General features: G+C 35.2%; 1 protein-coding gene across 1 annotated transcript; it reads right to left on the bottom strand.

Moving 5' to 3' along the window:
* LOC109836446 (ABC transporter C family member 5-like) lies at positions 3219–16667 on the bottom strand. The gene is made up of 11 exons (XM_020404340.1): positions 14179–16667; positions 13776–14096; positions 13595–13681; positions 12092–12778; positions 11810–11974; positions 8210–8504; positions 7791–8005; positions 6116–6421; positions 5961–6024; positions 4448–4687; positions 3219–3850 (listed from the first exon to the last, which is right to left on the bottom strand). The coding sequence occupies exons 1-11, from the start codon at positions 16219–16221 to the stop codon at positions 3741–3743; spliced, it is 4533 nt and encodes a 1510-aa protein (XP_020259929.1). The 5' UTR covers positions 16222–16667; the 3' UTR covers positions 3219–3740.

Raw genomic sequence — 23813 nt, 5'->3', positions numbered from 1 at the left:
GGAGGTAGCGGTAAAGAGGGTTCGGGTTCGGTTTTGGATCCGAACTCGTGCGTATTTATTCTTCCCTTTATTATTATTTTTACTAGGTTGGTGCAGCTGTGTTGCACGTGATCATATATTATTATTATTATTTCATATGATGATCATATCCACTGTAGTAAGGGGCTGTTTGGTTGTATGTTTTTACCATGTAAAAGTGTGTAAAAAAGTGGGTCCCAATGTTAGCTTTCATCACTTTCAATTGTTTGTTTGTAGTTGTGAAAATAGTGTAAAGTGATTTCATATGCTGATGTGACTTGTAAAGTGATTTCATAAAAAAAGTCATTATTTTAGGAGAAAGTTGACATTGAAGTCAGGAAAAAATAATAAAAAATAATTCCAACCAATATGATCATTTGAGTAGGGACCATTTTTTACACTTTTCAAATAAACAATTAAAGTTACATTTACAAACCAAACAAGCAATTTATGATTCCAATGGAATCAAAAACAAACAAAGAAAAATATAAAAGTAAAATTGATGAGGTGGACAACAATTTTTCAAGTTGTGTCATAAATACACAACTTTACCAACAACAACCAAACAACCCCTAAAGAAATCTTTGAATAAATTAAATTTGAATTGTCAAACTAAATTTGAAATAATTTCTAATTTATATATAAAAAAAAGTTTGGAGGGTTAGATGGTGTTATAGGGTGTCCCCTATTCTCCACAAATATACAACCCCGCAAGCCGACACCTTTACCCACCACGCGAACCCTTAGAAGATATTGTTGGTCGACTCAAGTCATCTCGACCCCTCAGTCGAGCCGACACAATCTGCCGACGCGGAAGGCAGTGTTAGTTGGTACGAAAATCAGCATTCCAGAGATTCAACACTCCTCGAAGTCGACTGAAGGACAGCCAAGCCGTCACTCCCCTAATCGAGTCGGCATCATTCCTCAAAGGCGACTCAAGAGGTAGACTCAGTCGATCCTCTTCATATCAAAAGATCACTACTCAACGTTAGCTAGCACTCCTCCCGAGGACGACCCAGAATATTACTTCTCAATATTATTTAACCTTTGATGATCACCATTATGTCTTCGTCCTCAGTCGTCTAAAGACTCGTCGGCTGCTGGCTCCTAATGTCCCTGAAGTGACCTCCCGTCACTCACAAACCGACGAGACTCGTCGGCTGCTGGCTCCTAATATCGCTGAAGTGACCTCCCGTCACTCACAAACTGACAAGACTCGTCGGCTGCTGACTCCTAATATCATTGAAATGACCTCCCGTCACTCATAAACCGACACGTATAGAACAAAGGGTGACTCAACCTCCAGCTCACCCCTCACCACCGTCTTACAGTACACTCACAAAGTGACCAATCTGCCCTTGGCATCCTCTATAAATACAGATGTTATCCGCCATAAAAAGGGGTTCGTTCGCAAGTCGCACTCACAAACCGACGAGACTCGTCGGCTGCTGGCTCCTAATATCGCTGAAGTGACCTCCCGTCACTCACAAACTGACAAGACTCGTCGGCTGCTGACTCCTAATATCATTGAAATGACCTCCCGTCACTCATAAACCGACACGTATAGAACAAAGGGTGACTCAACCTCCAGCTCACCCCTCACCACCGTCTTACAGTACACTCACAAAGTGACCAATCTGCCCTTGGCATCCTCTATAAATACAGATGTTATCCGCCATAAAAAGGGGTTCGTTCGCAAGTCGGCAGGTTCGCAATCTAAAACCCCCAAAATAAAGCACATATTGCATAAGGAAGAAGACATCGTTCTTCTTTCACCCCACTTAAGTTTATCAACTGACTTGATCGTCGGAGGTACCACGGGGGAAACAAGCCTCGTTCTCTCACGATTCTTATGTGTGCAGGTCATCCGTTAGTCCCGAGCTCTAAGAACCAGGCATAAAGTCAAAGTAGGAAGCGGTCTCATCTCTCATCCTCTCACTCTCCGTCATCTGCGCGAAGATCTGAGCTGCATCTATCATCAGATAGCTCTCATTGGCTGTGTGATATCGAACATCAACAGATGGAAATATTATCCCTTTTTATTGGTAATTGCGATACTGACATGTGCGAGGATGATATTACAGCAAAGTGGATTAATTAGCTCTAACTTGTAAATAAAAAAGTTTGGAGGGCTTAGATGAATATTTTCTATAGCTAGTTATTTATTTAGTAGAATTTCTATTAGAAGAGGGGTGTATGCATAAAGTTTGCAACTTTGCATACATAACCATGCATGCTTAAGGTAAGTCCATGTTATAGGATAAAGATTTGTTTGATGATAGGATTTTAACTAATGACTACACCTTAAAATAAACTATAATACATAGGCTGTTCATAGACAAAATTACTTTAGGATTTTTAACTTTATAATTTAATCACTTGTAAATAGCACAAAATTCATGTTAATAAATTCTAATGAAACGTTACTAATTATGATAGGATAACAATGCAATAATCAAAATGATTAAGAGTACTTTCGTCTAGGGAATGTTTTTCTTAAATTCCCACTTTTAAAGGGAGTATAGTTTTTACTTTTTTCTTCTTCCTGTTATTGACTAAAAACTTATTTGTACTCGAGGTTTTTGGTTAAATTTCACAGGAAACTACCATGAACGGTTAGGATTTTGAATATAAATATGACAGACTATTTTTATAAAGACAAACTGTCATGAACTATCAAAACAATAGAAAATAACCGCAAAACTAGTTAAAAGTATATGATAGTTTTATCACAATGTAAAAATTTCCAGGATAATTATCAGAAAATAATGGAAAAATCATTATAGTTTAGTGGTTTTATCTGGAAGTTCACTGAGTTGTTTTCTAATAAAATAGTCGTATGGTACTTGTGTGCAAAACTCCTATATAGTTCATGATTGTTTTATAAAATTTAACCTTTTTGGTTAAGATATTTTTGCCTTTTTACCGTATTGTGGATTTATTCTGCAGCATATCAAAGTAGATAATATACCTTCTCTTTCCATACCCCATTACGTTGTATTTACCTTTCTTTATTACTGATTTCTTTTTTTTCTTTTTTCTTTTTTTTTTTGTTTCACTATCGTCGCTGAAAGATGAATAATGGTTTGTAGATCACGGAATTACTTGCATATGAGAATTAGTTTTTGCATTGTATTGTTTTCTTTCTGCTGCTGAGCATGAGCCAACTCATGCAACAACATTAACTATAACAAAAAATATGAAAATTACAGTCTTTATATATAAATCATTACAAACAGTGGCACGAAAAACAGAGGGGATAAAAAACTGGCCCCAACAAACGACTGAAAATTTGTCCTGCGATTCTGACAACCGATCCTGAGACAAGAACGTCAAGGATAACTAAAACACCGCAATATATACCTCTCAGTTCAAATAAAAAGTACATAACCATCTAATTTTTACATTGCATTTTCTTCCCTGAAAGGAAAAGAGAAGAAAGAACAACATCGGGTCCTGCCAAAGAAGAGAAATTTGCCTCCGAGCCGACACCAAAATGGCTTTATTAGACTTCACAGAAGATTCTGGCTCATTGATTGAGCTCTTTCGTTGTTATTATTATTATTCCTCGTAAAAATTACCAGAATCCGTTCAATGTTTTTGTACAGAATTTCTCCTGGGCTAAAGGAAATTTAGTAGGTGACCGACGTCGTCGCTTGTTATTTTCTTCTTCTAATCCTTTACAATTGGGTAGACCGATACGTAAATGTTAGATGTGTGTCCTACTCTGCAATGCTACCAGATCTCGTAGAGTATTCAGAGACTAGCTTAAGAAACATCGACGACTTGTCCTCCACCAATCTCTGGGGGCTGTCAAATTCGGCAATTTTACCTGAAATTATATAGATAGCGTAAATGTTAGATAGCAATTAGGGAGATTCGAGTAATTAAAAAAAATGAAGCGCAAGGTGGTAATTTCTAAACAAACATGGGAATCAGTCCTAAACTGCAATCTATATCTTTCAATTTGCACAGTTCGTAAACTACAGAATATGGCCCAAATAGTCTGTATGAATCACAAAAAACTCATGTAGGATTTTAAAAGTGACACTTTATCCCTGTCATTTTCATTTTGTAATGAACTAATCATCACTTTTTTCATTGAAGTAATGATCTACATATTTGTATGACAGTATACATCAATACTTATCATATTTTATGAGCATAGATTTTATATCCAAGTTAACTCCATAGAAATCGAAACTGAAGAGCCAAACTATCACTTTTGAAACCTCATAGTGGTTTCTCTCTGAAGAGAAACTATATAACTGTTTGAATACAAAGAGTACAGACAAAGAAAAGCACATCTACTGGTGACAAAAATTTCAGGACCAATAATTCTCATTAATAAATGAACTAGAAGTGAAAAGAAATTTTCGAGGTAAACATATGTATAATAGCGAAAAGAATGTAGATGAACTAGCTTTACCATCACTGAGGACCAGGACAAGATCACTGTCAATAACAGTTGGGATGCGGTGAGCAATGGTGCATACAGTGCAATCTCTAAACTCAGTTCGGATGATCTTCTGAACGAGATTATCTGTGGCGGTGTCAACAGAGGCAGTTGCTTCATCAAGCACGAGAATTCGTGCCTGTTTCAGTAATGCCCTTCCTAAAGCAACGAGTTGGCGCTGTCCAACACTCCAGTTGTCTCCATTCTCCAATACTGCAAGTAAAAGGTATCAGATTTACAATGGCAATGATGAAGAACAGTATGAAAAGCATATACACATAGATATGGATTGTGTGTGTACACACTTCATGCACATACACAAACACACAACACAAACAACTACAAAGCCTTCACCGTTTTGGAGTCGGGGATATCTCATTGTGAACCGCTACCATATCCTTCTTAATTGCTTCCAACAAAGCCTTGACAATTTTGCTGGTCTTTCTCTACCCAACCATGTCCGGTTAATTATAATTTAATCAGTTCTCCTAGTGGCGGATTTACTGGCCATTGCACATGGTAAAACCATCTCAACCTCATTTTGTATTCAATAGGAGCAACACCTAACTTCCTAAAAGTGCCCTCATTTCATACCTATCTCTCTAGCCTATATCTCCGTGTCCATCATAACAATTTCATTTCTACTATACTCATCTCTTTGCATAAGTTGTTTCTTAATTTTATAACATTTACAAAACATTTTTGATCTTTTACATGTCCTATATAATTTTCTCTTCAATTTCATTAGGTATTCTACGATCATATAGGACACGCGCACGAGTGCGAGACACATGCATAAATTTTCTAGAGTAGATCATATCATAATTGAACAGATATAATCCAAACTTCTCCCGCAATGACCTCACATTTTGATCCAGAATTTGAAAACATTATGGTCTAGTTAATTTCTACCTAGAAATAGTTTGAACTATTCTTGTTGGGATATATAGAATAACCTAAAGACAATATTACAAGGATAAATGCCAGTTCTGATTTAGCAATTACATCAAATAATATCATGCTCCTGAATTTAGAAAATTTGTTACCTCTTCTAAGCTTGGTGTATTTATCTTCATTAGTTTAGTTTGCTTATTTTCTTTATAAATAACTTGCATGCGTGTCGTTTTGCTTTAGCTTGGTGTATTTATTTTCATGAAACCTTATTGTCACCCTATATTAGGCCTAAAGAATGTTCCTTGAGAAAAAATTTGTTCACAGGTTAAGAATGTTGAAAATTTTGTCCACAGAAGTTAGGAGTGTCAATGCAAAGTTTGTCAGCAGGTTAAGAATGTTCCTTGAGAAAACAAAAGAGGGAATTAACTCCCTTGATACCATATTACTATATTTGCAAGTGAAACAAGAAAAATAGGAAATCATAAGACATAACAACATTAGAAAAAATACGCCAAGATGGAACGCAAGTAAAATCGTATTTTTGTTGAGAATTTAGATAATGAATAAAAAGGCATATCTTCATGTAACAAACCTGGGGCCTCAAGCTTTTGCACTGTATGACGAATCACCTCCCCAAGCTGACATTTATCAAGCGCCTGAGAAAAGGACAAGATAAAATTAAAATTACTGACCAATAGACAAATCCATGTTTCTTGTAACAGTAAAATTTAAAGAAATCACTCTCACCCGCCAGACTTCCTGATCAGAGTGCTCCTCAAGGGGATCAAGATTTACTCTGATTGTACCTTCGAACAACGTGGGATCTTGTGGAATGATACTAAGACGTGACCGAAGATCGTGAAGGCCAATGTTAGAAATGTCAATATTATCAATGATGATTTTCCCATTTACAGGTTCAATTAGACGGAAAAGAGCCTGTATGAGGGTTGATTTACCACTTCCAGTTCGTCCAACTATCCCAATCTTTTCTCCGCCAGGGAATGTGCAAGTTACACCATGAAGGACCATAGGTAAGCTCTCCTTGTAACGAACCTTACCAAGGGCACAAAACAATAAAAGTCAATTAGTTACCCACTTACTTCTGGTATCTACATGGAAATCTGGTGGATTTTAATGTGAGAAACGCGTGGACTTCAACTCCCACCACAGTTAACACTCCAATACAATAAACAAATGGTTCTACAGTTATAAATGAAATGTCCTAAGGAAGTTTGTAATTTTAAGCATATTATTGTAGTAGTAAATTCACAATGAAAAAGTAACTAAGGATAAATTCTCAAAAGTAATACTTGAAAATAATACTTAAAGCTCATCTAAATAAGGATTTAACAATTTGATGGCAGTGTTAGACCATATGAACAATCCAGAAGGCACAACTCACAGAAACCTAACAAAGAAACCCATATGATGCTGCAGGGAAATTGTACATATAACAGTAATGAGGAAAACAATATCAAGAAATACACCTGTAACAGCATGTCCATATCCATGATGCTGCAGGAAAATTTACGATACATTCATAAGGGCAACATGTTAATCACTAGCTTTAGGATTGATGATGGAGAACTTGTTTAGGAATCCTAAGAAAGTCAAAGTTGTGAACAGATTAAATTGGGTCTTAGCATATAGTGTGCAGTTCCTAACCCAAATAAATGTGGAGGGGTTGATCACTGCTTGTCTAATTCTCTTTTTAGATCTATCTTTGTCCAATCACTCTCTAGCGTGTAAAATTCTCATCATTCCTAAACAACACTTGTCTCAATCAACCGTCTGTAGGACCAGATCTGTCTGGATCATCAAATTAACCTTGTTGAAGCCCTAAATTTCTAAAACAATTAATCGTTTATTCGAGTCCTATAACTCTTTAACCCAATATAAACAGTTACTTTCTATAAAAATTTAATAGCTGCTCCATGTTCATTGTTTTGGACCTTCGGATCTTTCCTTTAACTTAAAACTTTTACCCCTCTTTTGGCTACTTTTTCATAGTTGTGTACATTTTAACTATTTTATGTTTTTGAAAACAATTACTCAATAACCTCATTGGATCTTGCTTGCCTACAATGATTTTCTAGCATGAGTGAGATTTATCTTGCCTACAATGACTTTTTAGCATGAGTGAAATATTTAGCAATTATTCCACCATGATAATAGTCATAGAAGAAGTGAGGTCTTGTACATATGAATGTGTGCATGTGCATATAAGCATGTAACCGTTGTTAGCAAGTCTGTTCAAACAAGAAAATGTTATCTATCCATAATAACTATGCAGATTAAAGCTAGATAAAGGAAGGTACTCGGTAACATTTTAGATAAATATTACTTCTATTATATAGCTTTAGATAAATATTACTTCTATTACATAGCTTCATAGTAGAACAGATAAACTTAAACTGCGTACCTCTAGATTGATTAGTTCAATTTTCCCATGGTCTGGCCAAGAAGACGGAGGACGACAATTCTCTATGATAGTTGGTGCTTCACTGGGAAGTTTGCAATATTGATGGATGCGCTCAATGGATATTATTTTATTTTCAAGTTTGCAAAAGCTTAATATCCACCGTGATAAGCGAGCATTTAAGTTAAGCCCATATGTAACGGCAAGGCCAGCCATACCTATACAAAAAAGCATATTTACTTAAAAATGGTAAATGTTACAGAGAAGAAAATGTTTTAATGAAATATACTCATTATAAATCAAGTGAATTGACAAGAATATGATGCGAACATTATTAGAAAAATATGTGACATAGTATGAATCTGATATATAATTCACAACTAAAAAAGTCATTATATGTGTTGCTACAAGTTGTTGCTTACTTGGATCAATAGTTCCATGTGGAAAGCTCACAAGGAGTGTCATGCAGAAAGCAAACACAAAAGTCGATAGCAATTCCATCCGCAGGCACAGCCATTCGATTGCAGCAAGACTACAGAAAAATGGCCGAGAAAAACAGTCAAGAAGGTACAGATTTCTCTTCATGAAACGTTTTTCTTGACCAAATCCTCTAATGGTAGCAGCTCCAGCAATAGACTCCCCAAATAGATGGATTATAGGGGATTTTTGGATGCTAACAATTCGAACAAGTTCCCTTGAAGAAGCCATATAGTATTTCTAGAAAAAGGGAAAACAAAACTCTTAACAAAGTCGATCCAAAAATATCAAATAATTCATTGCACCACCAGTAAGCTAGGAACAATTCATATGCTGGTACAGCTATGCATATGGGAAAATAACTGTGAAGTAAAACGATTAGTTTACTCCATTTCCTATGAATATTTGCAGCTTAACCTGGTCTCAGTGAATCAACTCATAGGCCTCGGATAAGAGTATACAAGGTCGGATTTCTACATCTGGAAGTAAACACATTTTTTTAGTATGCCTACCGAGCATGTAGCTTACTTGGATTGATCCCTTAACATGAGAAGAAATGATAAATTCAAAAGGCAAAACAACGACAATCAACATGCAGTAGATAGCCAGACAGGCTCACATTTACGAAGAATTACTAAAATGGCTAGGGCTAAAATATTGCTGCTCTATCTCCACAGTTTGATATAAATGAATACCATTAAACATCAAGAACTCAGAAACAATATTTAGAAGTTTGGAAAAACCTTGACACTATTATTGTTTAATAACTTCGGTAGCAAGGGCATCTCCATTAGCAGCAAAACAGACACTTCCATTTACATTAGCAGCAAAGTTCTTTTTAGATAAATCCAAATATTAATGAGAAATGTCAACTATCTAGACTATTCCCTTGTAAGATTCATAAACAAGCCATATAAAACAGTACATGGATGAACTTACAAATACAATGACAATGACACTAGGCATATATCTAGTGGCCATTTAGTTGCAGTTAACAATTGAAAACATTTGCTAGTCCGTGAATGAGGAAGTCCTCCTCTAAAAACATAACCCAAGATGGAAAATTGTCACAATCGGGTTTGCAACATGTGTGAGCTTTGAACTCAGTATTATGAAACTAGCTAACTTGAAAGCAGCAAAACATTCATCTCCTAGGTTCGCATAAATCTATAAAACTGCACAGGCTAAAGTATTAAAGAAAATAGTACTGCAATTTGAGTTTCTTCTACGAATTTTAAAATTCTTAGCTTCGCAAACAGTTTTCATCAACAAGTGAGTAAAGTTTATTTATTAGGTGAAAGTACAATAATCCAGACTGCATTTTCCAGACAAGCCATGCATACGCACATGCATACACATACATTGGGACATACATAGATAAAATTTGCATAAGGAATAAATGCATGTGTTTATGGGTGCATGCACAAACACAATACACACACAAACACGCAAGTATGATGTGCTCGTAAACACACATACACACACAGAGCCCACTCAATCACATGCCTAGGTATGCACGCGCACACAAGGAGGTGAGATGACACCCTATGAAACTCAACTAAGAGGGAATTTCATAATTATCTAGTGGAGACTTGTACCATTCATCAGTCATAATCCTATACGTGTGGAAATCATATAGTTTTAAGATCTCTAAACCATCCATCAAATGGTCTTCTTTATTCTATTCTAGAAAATAAATTCATTTGGAAGTCAGTTGACGGATGGTCTAAAGATCCAGAAAAACTGTATTGTCAACACTTGTCATTTACATTTGTGTTTATAATCGAATCACAAAGAGCTAATTATTCTTCACTCGCTTATGGGCGTGCAGCAGAGCACTTTAGAACATCCATTTAATTGACAGCCCTAATGGTAGGAAAGGACGAGAGAATTACAGACTAGGTTACTCGGACAAGGTGTTTTGGGTGGCATGTCTGTGTCTGAAACGTGTCAGACACGGATTCTCCGCAGATATGCCATGGACACATGTGGTTCAAAGCAAAACCCGATTTCCCTATTATACCCTAAAAGTTTCTTTGGTAAATTTGGGTTCAAAACCAATCGATTTTTTACCCAAAAACTAAAACCCGTTACTTAAATATTTAAAAAATACCCATCATATTATCTCATATGATCAAAACTAAACTTTTGTTGTTAAACCTTATTCTTAGCTTGAGTTAACTTGATTCTTAATTGTTATAGATAATAGAAAGAAACATACAAGTGTTATGGATATTTTAATTCAATATTATATATATATATATATACATATATATATACGGATTGGTGTACAAACGAGGTCGAGGCAATGAAGAGTTGGTGGGATTCACTGACAGTGATCTTGCGGGAGATGTTGATGACAGGCGCAGCACAGGCGGCATGGCATTTTATCTAGGTGACAGTTTGGTCACTTGGACATCACAGAAGCAGAAGACGGTGACATTATCATCCTGCGAGGCAGAATTTATAGCGGCAACTGCAGCAGCATGCCAAGGCTTGTGGTTGAGGAGTTTAATCAGCAAGGTGATTGGGAGTGAGCTCAAGCCGGTTACACTCTTCGTCGACAACAAGTCTGCGATTGCCTTGATGAAGAATCCAGTTTTCCATGGAAGAAGCAAGCATATCGACACACGTTTTCACTTCATTCGTGAGTGTGTTGAGCGAGGACAGATTAAAGTGGAGTTCGTAAGCACGAGCGAGCAGCGAGCAGATATTCTCACGAAGGCACTAGCAAGGGTGAAGTTCATCGAGATGCGGGAGCTGCTAGGAGTAAGGGACTTGGAGTCTCGTCCAGATTAAGGGGGAGAATGTGAGTTTGTTAATCAGTCCGAATTGTTAGTTTGAGTCCAAGTGATTAGATAGAATTCTAGTTATGGTAGAATACTAGTTAGTGGATAGATTCCTAGTTATTGGACAAAGATTAGAGTTGTAATCTTATTCCTATATATATGTAAACAATTTTTAAGAGTTGTTACAACGTGAATAAAATCAACAGAGAAAAGTTCCTGCTCCATCCGGCCTGTGTTCATCAACCGAAACAGAGATTTTCTCCTCTGTTTTGTTGCTGTCCGTTTTGCTGAAAAAAAAATCTGCCAGGTTCTATTTGTTTGCATACATTGTTTACAGGTTTTATAAAGCTTTCAGGTCTTGTATTGTTGGCCGATCCTGTTCAGGAGCCTACAAAAAATACCTGTTGTATTATCCCATACGATCAAAACTAAACTTTTATTGTTAAACCTTATTCTTAGTTTTATTTAAATTGGTTCTTAATTGTTATAGATAATAGAAAGAAACATACAAATATTATATGTATTTTAATACAGTGCTTGATCTAATGTGAATTTTACACACACACACATACATAGCCATGTCCCCGTATCCTATATTTTACAAATTTGCAGTGTCCCGTGTCCCATGTCTGTATCTGTGTCCGCACCCCTGCTACCCAGGTTACAGATAAAGGCATCAACTTTATACCCATTTATAAAGCATCACATAATCATGGATCTTGCAAGTAACAAATGAAATTATGAACTATGAATCACCTGCATCCATAAACAAACAGCAGCCATGGGAAAGAGCAGAAATAAAACTTGCCAAGTGACTTTCGACATGACACCAGCAATACCAAGTAGCTGTATTGTCGTTGATGCAAACCCACCAAGTCTGAAAGGAATATCAAGATCTATAACACTTTGATCTACAGATACCTGATAATTCATGGGTACATGACAATTTAATATGATGCCAAAGTACATAAACGTTCAGAACTCATAATTTTCAAGGAAATTAAGTTCAGAGCTTAAATTCTGTGAGCAATTCCTTACCCTATTTAAGATCCGGCCGGCTGGAGTTGAATCAAAGAAAGCCATTGGTGCTCGAAAGACTGACCTAAGCATCTTCACAAACAACTTTTGTGCAGCTGCTAATCCAAATGTAGCCACGAGAATGGCTCTAATAAACACAAACCATGAACTCCCAAAAGCAAGGATCATATAAACAACCAGAAGAACCATGTTGCTTGTCTTTGGTGTATCTCCCTTGGTTTGAGGATTTGCCCAAGCCATCCACCAGTTACTTGCTATCTGAAGTACTTGAAATGCTGTCTGAGCCAGAATTATCAACGGTATCAACATCCCTTTGTATGCTGCTGCCATATATGACAAGTAAACTTTCAAGCTAACTTTCCCCCTCTCCCGTTCTTCCTCTTGAACAAGTTGTTTCTTTCTGCGTTTTTTCTTCTTCTCCTTTATTACTTTTATATCAGACTGATGTTCATTTTCAGATTTTCCATCATTCATGCTGTCAGCGTTGCTTGCACTTGTCATCAATCTTTTCCTAAATGTAGAGGCATCAGCATTGGAAATTCCATTGGAGTCCTCAGAAGCATATTCTAGAATGTCCATTGCTTCAATTGCTTCATGATGAGCTGAAACCAAAGCATTGAAGTCAGTTCCAGCTTGCATAAGCTCCTCATACCTTCCAGCTTGTATTATACGACCCTCCTTAAGGACCTGACAGAGAGAAAGCTAAAACTAGTGAATAGTACTTTAAAAAACAAGAAGAATTACATATATTAATGGCGTAAACAACGCCAAAGGTTTGTCAAGACTTCTCTACTTGCTTGTGAAGGTTCAATCGTCTACCAAATTTTACATCCACTTGCTCATGAATGTATAAGGAATTTAGACAAAAAAGAAAGTGTCATCTAATGATCTAAAGTGATAGTTAGGAACAAACTATAAAAAATGACTGATCAATCAGTAGAAAAGCAATTAAACCAACCTTCCAGCCACTGTACGGATAACATTCAGCTTATTCATCTTATTTTATAAGCATTCACACATAGAATTTCTTGTGAGCTGGTGTTATGATCACCATTTTGTCCTTTGAAAGCATTCCCATATGGTTTCAGCAAATAGAGATGGGAAAGCAAGGGAAGACATTCCTCAAGGGAAGAGCCAGCACTAAGGCTTGGCTCTCCAGTAAAAACATGAGGTTTGGATAATATAAGGTCTTCTAGAGCAGGCTACAGCCTCAACTTTCAAGTAGGCGTAAGAGTGATCTCTATGGTCGTAAATTCATTTGGAACTGTCATTATATTCATAGTCTAATGTTTGGGATGATTTTTATTCCTTTTAAACAATCACGTGCTAACCAGTAACCTTTCCTAGTCATATTCATATTCAGAAGCCACTAACATCCAAATTAATATGAGAGCATCATAATGCAGTACAATGACTAAAATACTTTATTACAACACAACGCACAGTAAGTGCAGAAGAGAAGCTATTCGCACATATATTCGTCGAAGAAAAATGATCACGTACCAGTATCATATCAGCAGCTGGAAGAAACTCAACTTGATGGGTAACATAGATGACAGTCTTTGTAGCTAGTGCTGTTAGTATGTACTCCTGTAAGCCAAAGACCAATAAGTTAAATTGACTACTACACAAGAGTAATCTTACGTCATCAAGAAAAATTAGGAACAATTTGAATATTGCTAACCTTGAATAGTTCACTTCCTGTATGTGCATCAACTGCACTGAAGGGATCATCAAGTAAATAGATATCAGCATCTTGATAGAGGGCTCTAGCAAGCTGCACCCTTTGTTTCTGTCCACCACTCAAATTAATACCTCTGTCACCAATAATGGTCTGATCCCCATGTGCTAATAACTCTAAATCCTTTTTTAATGAGCAAGCATGGAGAACACTCTTATACTTCTGCTTATCCATCGGACTTCCAAAAAGAATGTTCTCTTCTATGTTTCCAGACTGTATCCAAGCTGACTGTGATACATAGGCAGAGGATCCACTGATCTTGACCTGAAAATATCCAGAAAAATATGAAAGGCTATACACATGAAGGGTGAAATAGAACAGTAAATAATGTATTTAGTTAACTCACCTCACCAGAAATTTTGGGTATCTCGCCAAGTATGCAAGATAAAAAGCTTGACTTCCCCGAACCAACCACGCCACAAACTGCAACCCGCATCCCTTTTTCCACTTGTAGCTGAATTGCTGCTAGCGTAGGCCTCGAAGCTAACGGATCCCAACAAAAATCTCCATCTTTAATTTCAATAGCCTTGCTTGTAAGCCCTTGAGGAACACTTATAGTGGCATCTTCTTGCAACTCTTCCTCTTGTAAGAACCCTGATATCCGATCGATAGATACTTTTGTTTGAGCCATCATAGAGACCAAGTCTGGAAAATTCCTTAGAGGCTCTTGGAGAATCCTAAATGTCGCTAATGCTGAAAGGACACTGCCTGCAGTAAGCTTGTGCCCCAGTAGTATAGAAGTACCAAAAGTAATGACTGACACGAATATTGGAGAACCCCAAAAGATGAAGGTGATAAAAGCCTGCGAGTAAAGGGCCTTCCTAAGCCACTTGAACTCGACATTCCTCATCTCCTCCAATTTTAACCGGTAACGGTCCTCCCATGCCTGAAGCTTTAGGATTCTCATATTCTTCAAACATTCGGAGGTCTTCCTCATTCTTTCATCCTTGGCAGCCATAAGATTATCCTGATATTCTTCTTGCATCTTAGCCAGTGGAATAGTAATTAAAATGGAAACAATCGTAGCAATCAATGTTGCAAAAGTTGCAACCCCCACATTCTTGTACAAAATTGCAAGAGCTAATATGATTTGTAAGGGAAGCATCCATATGTCGTGGAGATACCATGAATAGTCACCTATTCTTTGCACATCGACTGCCATGTAATTTACAATCTCGCCACTCGTGTGGCATTGGCGAGCTAAGCTTGACAATTGAAGCCCTTTCCGGTACACCATAGCTGTTAATGCCGATCTAACATGCATGCCCAATATATCTACTCCTACATACCATTGACGAGTAGTCAGAGTCTCTATTAACTTGGCACCGAAGAACACCCCGGCCAAGATATAGCCCTCATGAGGGTAAGCTATGTTTCCACCCAGGTAATCCACAAAGTCATTAATCAAGTAAGGACCCACATAGGAGACTAAAGTGTTCAACCCGGCAAATACTGCATTTATAGCCGCTTCTTTCCAAAATGACCGGAAGATGGCTAATGCCAAAGATGGCTGTCTGGAAGGGTTCTCAGCTTTCAACCTCTCCCAATTCGCATTTAAGATCTTATAACAAGTCTTGGACCGATCTTTTGGTGCCAACAGAGGTATGTCTTTTAGCTCAAGAGGCCTCTTTGCACCAATAGCCAATAAAGGGTTAAGCCAGGATAGGGTGGCAAGGCTAAACAGCCCGGCATCACTATACGGAGTGACCCTAAGACATCCTGGCTCTTCCTCCTCTACAAGCAGCGGTTCTCGAAGATTTTCCTGATCCCTACACAACTCTATACCTGTGATCCCCCGAACAGCAACCACAAAAAGAAACACAAGGGGAGGTGCCGACATATAACTTGCAATCAAATGTGAGTTCACACTCAAAGACTCGTCAATTAGCCCTCTAGTATCAACATAACAAGTGAAGACGCACAAGCCAAAAGAAACCAACCACCAGAGCCTAATCAAGAAAGGAAACCTACACAATGCCTTAAACTTACAATGACGCGCTGATAAAACCAGCACAATCCAAGCCAATGATTGTACAAAAGGAAGGAAAAGACCATTATAATCTCTCAACCTGGCCTTGAACCAGAACAATCCAATAGTTTGGTAACCAAGCAGTCCTAGTTGCAGTAAAAGAACATAAAAGCAACACGCAATGCAAATCTTGAACCAGTAATTCAAAGCTACCCTCGGACCGCCAGAGTCCCCGTTGATCGAAATTGAGCCTTGCCCATCATCCTTAAAGACTCCAAGCTGAAACCCAGAGCATGAGAAGACTCTGCGGGCCGAGGCGAAGAAGAGGAACAAGAGGAGGAACAGTCCGTGGGCAGCAATAGAGACCTTTTCAGGCAATTGGAGGTCAGTGAAGGAGGTGAGAAAAGAGAAAGAACCCATTTGGGTGCAACAAGAGGAGATCTAAAGAGATGGGTTTTGAGGCAAAGTGATGAAGAGAGTGAGCTGGATTGAGGGACTTCGAATCTCACGAGCATTTCATCATATGGGTAATGGGCGAAAGGGGCAGACGAAGAGAAATGGCGACAGGTTGCAGAGATTGAGAGAGTTGTATCACTGCGGCGATGGACACATCGCCAGATGAGAACAAAAGGGGGGGAGTTTTCGTCTCTTTCTCCTCCCTCTTTCTCTCTCTGCTTCCCTCAGCAGCGAAATTGCATAAAAATCCAAGCTTTACCGACCTGAGATTGGAGAAAGAGAGAGAGAGGGCTATTTGGGTTTTTCTAGCTCTAAACTCTTTTCACCTTCACTCTTCCTTGTTTTGTCTATTGAGGGTTTTACGATGATGAGGATGGCGCATTGAATGAAGTGGAGAGATGCAAAGGTGGGATTTTTTATTGCTGTTGATTGATGATTTGATGATGGGAAAAGACGCAATATTGCCTTTTTTTTGCATGCGACAGAGTAATTATTTATTTTAATTATTTAGTTTAATCATATCATATCATACTCTCTTTAAAAACACAAGTTCGGAAAAATATTTTGGTAGACAAAAATACTCTTAAAATTCAAATTAATCCATTAAGTAAGAGTAAATTGATAAATTATTGAATTCTTATTGGATATACATAGTATGAAGATAAGAATATAGTTTAAACTGAAATGTAAACCCAAATGAATTTATTAAATACCAAATTTACAAATGTATACAAAATGAATGGCGTATATGCAAAATCCAAATAAATTAGTGAGACAAATAATGTTCGTAGCAGAGGTTGAACCCCGGAACAACGCATACCTACAAATGTAAATAATGTGGACGAAGTATTTGCAAAATCCACCAAACAAATTAAAGAGACAATCGTTTTAAAAATTATAAAAAATAAAAATAAAAATAAACGGCTGCAATACAAGGACACAACGTGACGATCTCTCAACAACTAAAATTCAAGTAGTTCATGACACTTCATAATTAGTTTTAAAGTTTAATTATACTATTATTATTTAAATAAAATTCTATTTACAATTATTATCCTCTCACATGCAACGTCACATACCAATGTTTATAAGCCGAAATTACAACAATTTCTGTAGCACTTTCATCTCCTTCTACACGTATTTGTCTTTGTTATTTTCTTCTTATTAGATTAGATTAGATTATTTTAAAATAATTAATTATATTATATATTTGATCTTTTTTCATATCAAGAAATATCAACAATTTTTACATCACTTTCATCTATTTTCTTCTTATTAGATTATTTTAAAGTGAGTAATTATATTATATGTTTGATCTTTTTTACAGATCAGAAATTACAATAATTTTCATAGCACTTTTATCTCCTTCAACATATATGTGCTTTTGTTATTTTCTTCTTATTAGATTAAATTATATTAGATTTTTAAAATTTATGAATTATGAAATTGCAATAATTTTCACATCATTTTCATCTATTTTCTTCATATTATTATTTTAAAACAATTACTTATATTGCATGTTTTTTTAGATCACAAAGTTTAATTATACTATTATTATTAAATAGATACTGTTTGTATAAAAGTCAAAGAGAATCTCATACATATCTTAAATCTTAATGCCAATTGTAATATTTACACATGGGTGTTGGTTAAAATAAATTATCTGTATTATCCTATATATATAATAATTACTAATATTGATAGTAGTATATATAGTTAATATATAGAAATCATGGTATCTTGTACAAAAAACCACAATTTGTGTTGTAGTATGTCACCATCCATTCACTCACACACATGTGTAATTTGTTCCCAACATTGAATGGAGTTGGAGAGATTTGACCACCTTCACTACCAAGCATTACCATATCTCTCTCTCTCCTCTCCTCCCATATAATATTATAATATATATATATATATATATAACTATATATATAATATAAGTATATAGGTAGTATATAATATATATATATATATTATATATTAAATATTAATTGATATAAATATAGTATATATATATATATATGGAATATTATATGAAAAATGGTATTGCTTGGTACGCGAAGCACAAATTTGTGTGCTTGGTAGTGATGTGTAGGCATCCTCATGCACTCACCTACCCATGTGAAATGTGGTCCCATTATTTGAATGAGTGGAGGAGGGATGTGAGCACATCAGTACCAAGCACAACTTTTTACGTGCTTGGTACCAAAGCATGCCCATATTGGGCTCTATCTATATATATATATAGTATATATATACTCTTATAATAGTATTGATCATATAATATATTAGTATATATGAGCAATATGGGCATGGCTTGGTAACCAAGCACAAAAAGTTGTGTTGGTAGGATGTGTCAACATCCCCCCCACTCAATCAAATTATTGGGGACCACATTCACAGTGGGTAGGTGAGTTGGATGAGGATGGTGACACGCGGGGATGGAGATGTGAACACATCACTACCAAGCACAAAAATATGTGCTTGGTACCAAGATACCCATTCTCCTCTCTCTCGTCCTCTCTCTCTCTCTCTCTCTCTCTTCTCTCTCTTCTTATATATATATATATATATAGATATATATATATATATATATATATATATATATATATATATATAGGACCACATATATTTTAAAAATGAACGAAGAAAACCACACAAAAAAAAAACATATTAATTACCCACACGCACCAACTATTTTTAAATCCACCATTCTCCATCTTCATCTATTATATATCCACACACCAAATTAAGCTGCTGGAGTTTCCCCTCACCAACCACACCATTGATTTTTTTTTGTACTTAAATTGTATAATATTCATTGAGATGAGGACTTACATGGGTCATTTGCCTGCCTTGAACGTCCAACAAAAAAAATACTAAGCATTGTAGTTAGTTAATAATAAGATCCTATCATTATAAATAAACTAAATAAAAATTAATAGTTCTTAAGAATGTACTATGTTACCCTATCATCCCTTGCAAACTTGTTAGCTTTATTATTCCTGGCCGAAGAAATTTTCAAAATTAATCATCTATTTCATAAAAATTTTAAAAATATTTAAATAAAATTTATGGAAAATATAACAAACCATGTTATAGATTTTAACTCAAAATAAATCTGACTTATTTTATAACAAGAAAATAAATAAATAATAATAATTTTGATATTTAATCACGTGCATTGCACGTGCACAAAGACTAGTTACCTAAAACAAAAGAGAATGGAGGAGGATTGTGAATTAATGTGGGCTTGAGAAGTTATGGTAGGTGATCTTCGGGTGGCCAATGGGATGCTTTATTCTTTATTCCTTGATTTTGTTTTTATTTTTGTATTTTTTTATTTTATCCTAGGTAATTAATGTGGCGTATTATTTTCTAGATTAGTTAAATATTTTCTCGTATTTTTGTGAGCTAATTATAAATCGCGTTTGTAGACTCTCGTAACAAAATTGAGCAATTAAATCCCGAGAAGGGAAGTGCTACAATTTTACCACTCTTAAATTTTCGTGATTCTTTCTTCTAAAAAAGAGATATTCTGGATATAAAAAAAAAGATCACGTAATTAACACATAATTAAGCTCACTAAAGAAAACAAGAAACAAAATCATATTAAGTTAAAAAAAAAACTCTATACTAGAGCTATTTGGTACTCACCTTTTTTTTTCCGAGAGAAAGAGTACTTTGGTGTCTAAGGATAATTCGTGTATACGTATACAATGGATGGTTTCTTAATTATATCATATTTAACAAATGATTGTGAGGGTGAGATTAATAAGTATTAGTTATAATTAGAGTACAAATTCCTTCTGTAAAGATAAAACCTAATGTTATAATATTATTTGCTTGATTCTGCGGGATCTTTTTGTATTGATTAAATTATGTATGACGGGCGTATATTCAAAAATAACTTGAATATCATGAGGTATTAGCTTGAATAAATTGGATACAAACTTATAATGTTTTTTCAACAAACACAAAAAAAGTAATTTACACCCCCTTTAAAAACGCATTTCACGACATTCACCTAATAGTTTTGCACGCGCATCATAAAAATCATGAATTATCCTCCTAAGATGGATAATATTCTTTTATCCGTTCTGAAATAGTTTGTAAATTTCTTGATAAGTTAGTACCTTGTGATGTTCTAATCTACTTGTTAATTTCCTGCTAATTACTATTTTAATATAAAAACTTTTTATGAGTCATGTCTGCGATTAGGTAAGACCTCATAAACTTAATGGTTGATGAGTTGTCAGTTTGCAAGGGATTAATGGTCAATAATCTTGTTGCTTTAAAGTGGAAAAAAAAATGAGTTTGCTAATACTAATTAACCGAGCTAAGCAAAAGTTTTATTATATGTGAACTTTCGGTGCCCACTTTTGGGAGGAAAAAAGATTAGCATATGCTGTAAGCTCTAGATGCCCACGTTTTGCTTCGTAGGAGGAAGGTAAAGTAGATCCCACAATAGGAAAAGATATGACATAAGACATTAATATTTAAGGTTTTTTTAAATGACATATCCCTTAAATCATGCATATTTGCAAGACTATCTCTCAAATTTTAGTATTTATAGAACTATTACCGAAATCATTAGCTTTGGAGGAAAACAAGGCCAAATATTAATATAAAACCCCCCTTAACTTTGGATGATTATCAGATGATTACATTTAACTTTGAAAATAATATACCCCCCCCCCCCCGCCCTCTAAGTTTAGGGGTTGTTAGAAAAAACCTCATTTTAACATTGAGATTTCACCAGAAAACCCTCCAAATTTGGGGTGTTTTCTCATAAAATCTCAAGGTTTTCTGATAATCACTATACTTTAGGAGGTTTTTGATATTTTCAAAGTTTATGGGGGTGCTTTCTGATAATCGTCCTAAATTAAGGGTGGTTCTATGATATTTATATAAAAAAGCCATTCCAAATCAACAAATCATTAACTTTGTTGGATACAGGGAATAAAAATTTGACTATTTTGTTGATATTTTTATATTACGATTACAAAATTAGTTTGTCAAAGTTTACCATATATTTATTTGGAGGTTGCTTTTCTTGAATTTGATGTTTTGGTAGGCGGTTTGTGCTAATAGGTTTGGAGATAAATTTACAAATATGCATGATCTAAGGGGTATATATACAAAAACACCCAATATTGAAATGTGGAACCACGCAACTTTTGCATAAAATACAACTAACCAAGCTCAAAATGTTCCATAAGGAAAAGGGAAAAACACAGACACACACATATAGTTGTTAAATAAAAACCACAAATATTTTAAACACTTGATATAAGAGATAATAAATATACATACTTCAAAGAGTATAGTTTTCTTGATTAAAAATAAAGAAAAATATATAGTATTCAGATTAAGATACAAGCTCAAGTGATTACGGTTGTAAATTTGTAACTTTTTTATGGAAGTGGGCTGACGTGGTTAAAGTGACATGTGACCCGGGTGGCATTAGGAACGTGGGTTGTGATTAGGAAGCATATGCTAGCTTATATTAATTTCATATTTAATTAATCTATAAAAACATTACAAGATGATGCAATTAGCATATTGTGAACTGGAAACCTACATTCTGATTAAAAAAAATATTACCCTTAAAAAGAAAATATTAAAATCCACATCTTGTTGAAGTCCTTCATTTAAAAAAAAAATTGATCTTGATGGTGAAATGAAAAGAATCCTGTCGGGTTGCTTATATATATTAATAAACAACAAAAAAGTGCACCTTAAAGATACTGAAAGAAGAAAATAAATTAATCGTGAGGTGTTATGGGTTGGTCTATTTCTTAATGTATTTATTTTAAGTGAGGAGATGAAAGGATACACCCTAGAGATCCTAAAAGCGTTCAGTTCATGCTGCATACATAGTTCAGCATGTCCCAAACTTTGTAGATCCATTAAAAGTAAAATTTTAGTTTCAAAATTTATTAATTTTGGCTATATTTTGGGGGAAAAAGTGCTTTTAAGTTTTGGAATTATTAGAAAAACTCCTCCAACTATCAATGTAATAAAAAAAACCTAAAACATGAACCACCATTTGAAAAATATCCCCTTGCATAATTTTACCCAGACATGTGAAAATCGCACTTAACATCATAAGGGCTTTATGCAAAAAAAAAAAAAAAAAAAACTTATAGTTGAAGAGGGTTTTCTTATAACCCCAAAACTTAGGGGGGGTTGGGTATTTTAGATTTTATAGGGTGTTATTTGATAATCGTCCAAAGTTGTTGGGGAGTTCTGAATTTTAGACTTAATATTTTAATTTCTGCAGTAGCATTAAACTCGGATTAGTTGTTAAACAGTTCCTCCTCTTGAATGATCTTTTTAATAAAATTTTCTCCACCTAAATGTATATTTCTTAATTCAGTCACGTTCATAAATCGAATTGTCGTCATCAAAGCATATTCATAAATCTTATGTTGCCCTTTCTCATAAATTACCTTCATTTGTAAGCCTTCTTTTTTCCCTGTCTTTTGGGAAATTCAATGGCTCAAATACATAGAAAAGTTTGCTGGTGCAAAAACATTTCTTACTATTTACTTTATGTCAAGACTTTCCTCATCACTATCTTTTCTTTCCTATGTTATTCCTCTTTCGGAAGAAATTGGTAGAAGATGGACACTTCAAAATTATCTACCATGCTTACCTTTTAACTTACATGCTACATGGAGACACCTCATGTGAATAAAAGTCTTTCCTTTATCAGTCCCCCTTTTATATATCCTCTTACGGGGTGTTTGTTTCACCAAAAATTTTGGCATTTGGTATGGATGACAAGTTTTAGGATCAAAAAGTGAGTTTTTTTGTATTTTGGGATTCCATATATGATGTTTGTTTTAAGAAATTTTTTAGAATATTGAATCCCAAAAATGCAAAAAATGCTCAATTTTTAGAATTGACAAATCCCCTCAATTGGAGAGGATTTGACAAGTCCCAAATTTGTCTTTTTGTGGGAGGTAACCTTACCAAGATAGCATATTCATCATATTACAAAATTTTCGCATTTGGTAATGCTACAATTTGAGCTTGAAACAAATAAAATATTACAAATTATAGTATTCCAAATCCCAAAATATTAATGAGACAAACAACATTTTAGAAATCCCAACCCATAACAAAACACCTATGGATTTCAAATCCCATGGTGAAATTCATATCCTAAAATTATAGGATTTGAAACAAACATCCCCTTATTAGATTGTTTCTTCTTTGTACACAACCTACTGAAATCAATAATGTTAGAGCTTTAGTTGATGAAACATATGTGTTCCTTTCACAAGTTTTGCTCAAAGAGTGGGTTTGGTTTGATGAAGTTAGGCAAGCAATTAGCTTCATCAAAACCAAATTAATGTAGTTGGTAGTCCACACTTTATAAGTCGGTACGTGGTAGATGAACACCATTAATTTGTGAACTCATATCTCCTTTTCAATACCAAGGATTGACAAGTACCAGTACAAGTGTAGACTTGGCCATTAATGTTTCATTTATCATCTTTTTTTTCCTTTTTTTTTTTTTTTTTTTTTTTTTTATCATCCTT

The sequence above is a fragment of the Asparagus officinalis genome, chromosome 4 (genome assembly GCF_001876935.1).
Source record: "Asparagus officinalis chromosome 4, Aspof.V1, whole genome shotgun sequence".
Classification (NCBI taxonomy): Eukaryota; Viridiplantae; Streptophyta; class Magnoliopsida; order Asparagales; family Asparagaceae; genus Asparagus; species Asparagus officinalis.
The sequence above is the reverse complement of the archived record's forward strand: the minus strand, read 5'-3'. Positions and strand labels throughout refer to the sequence as shown.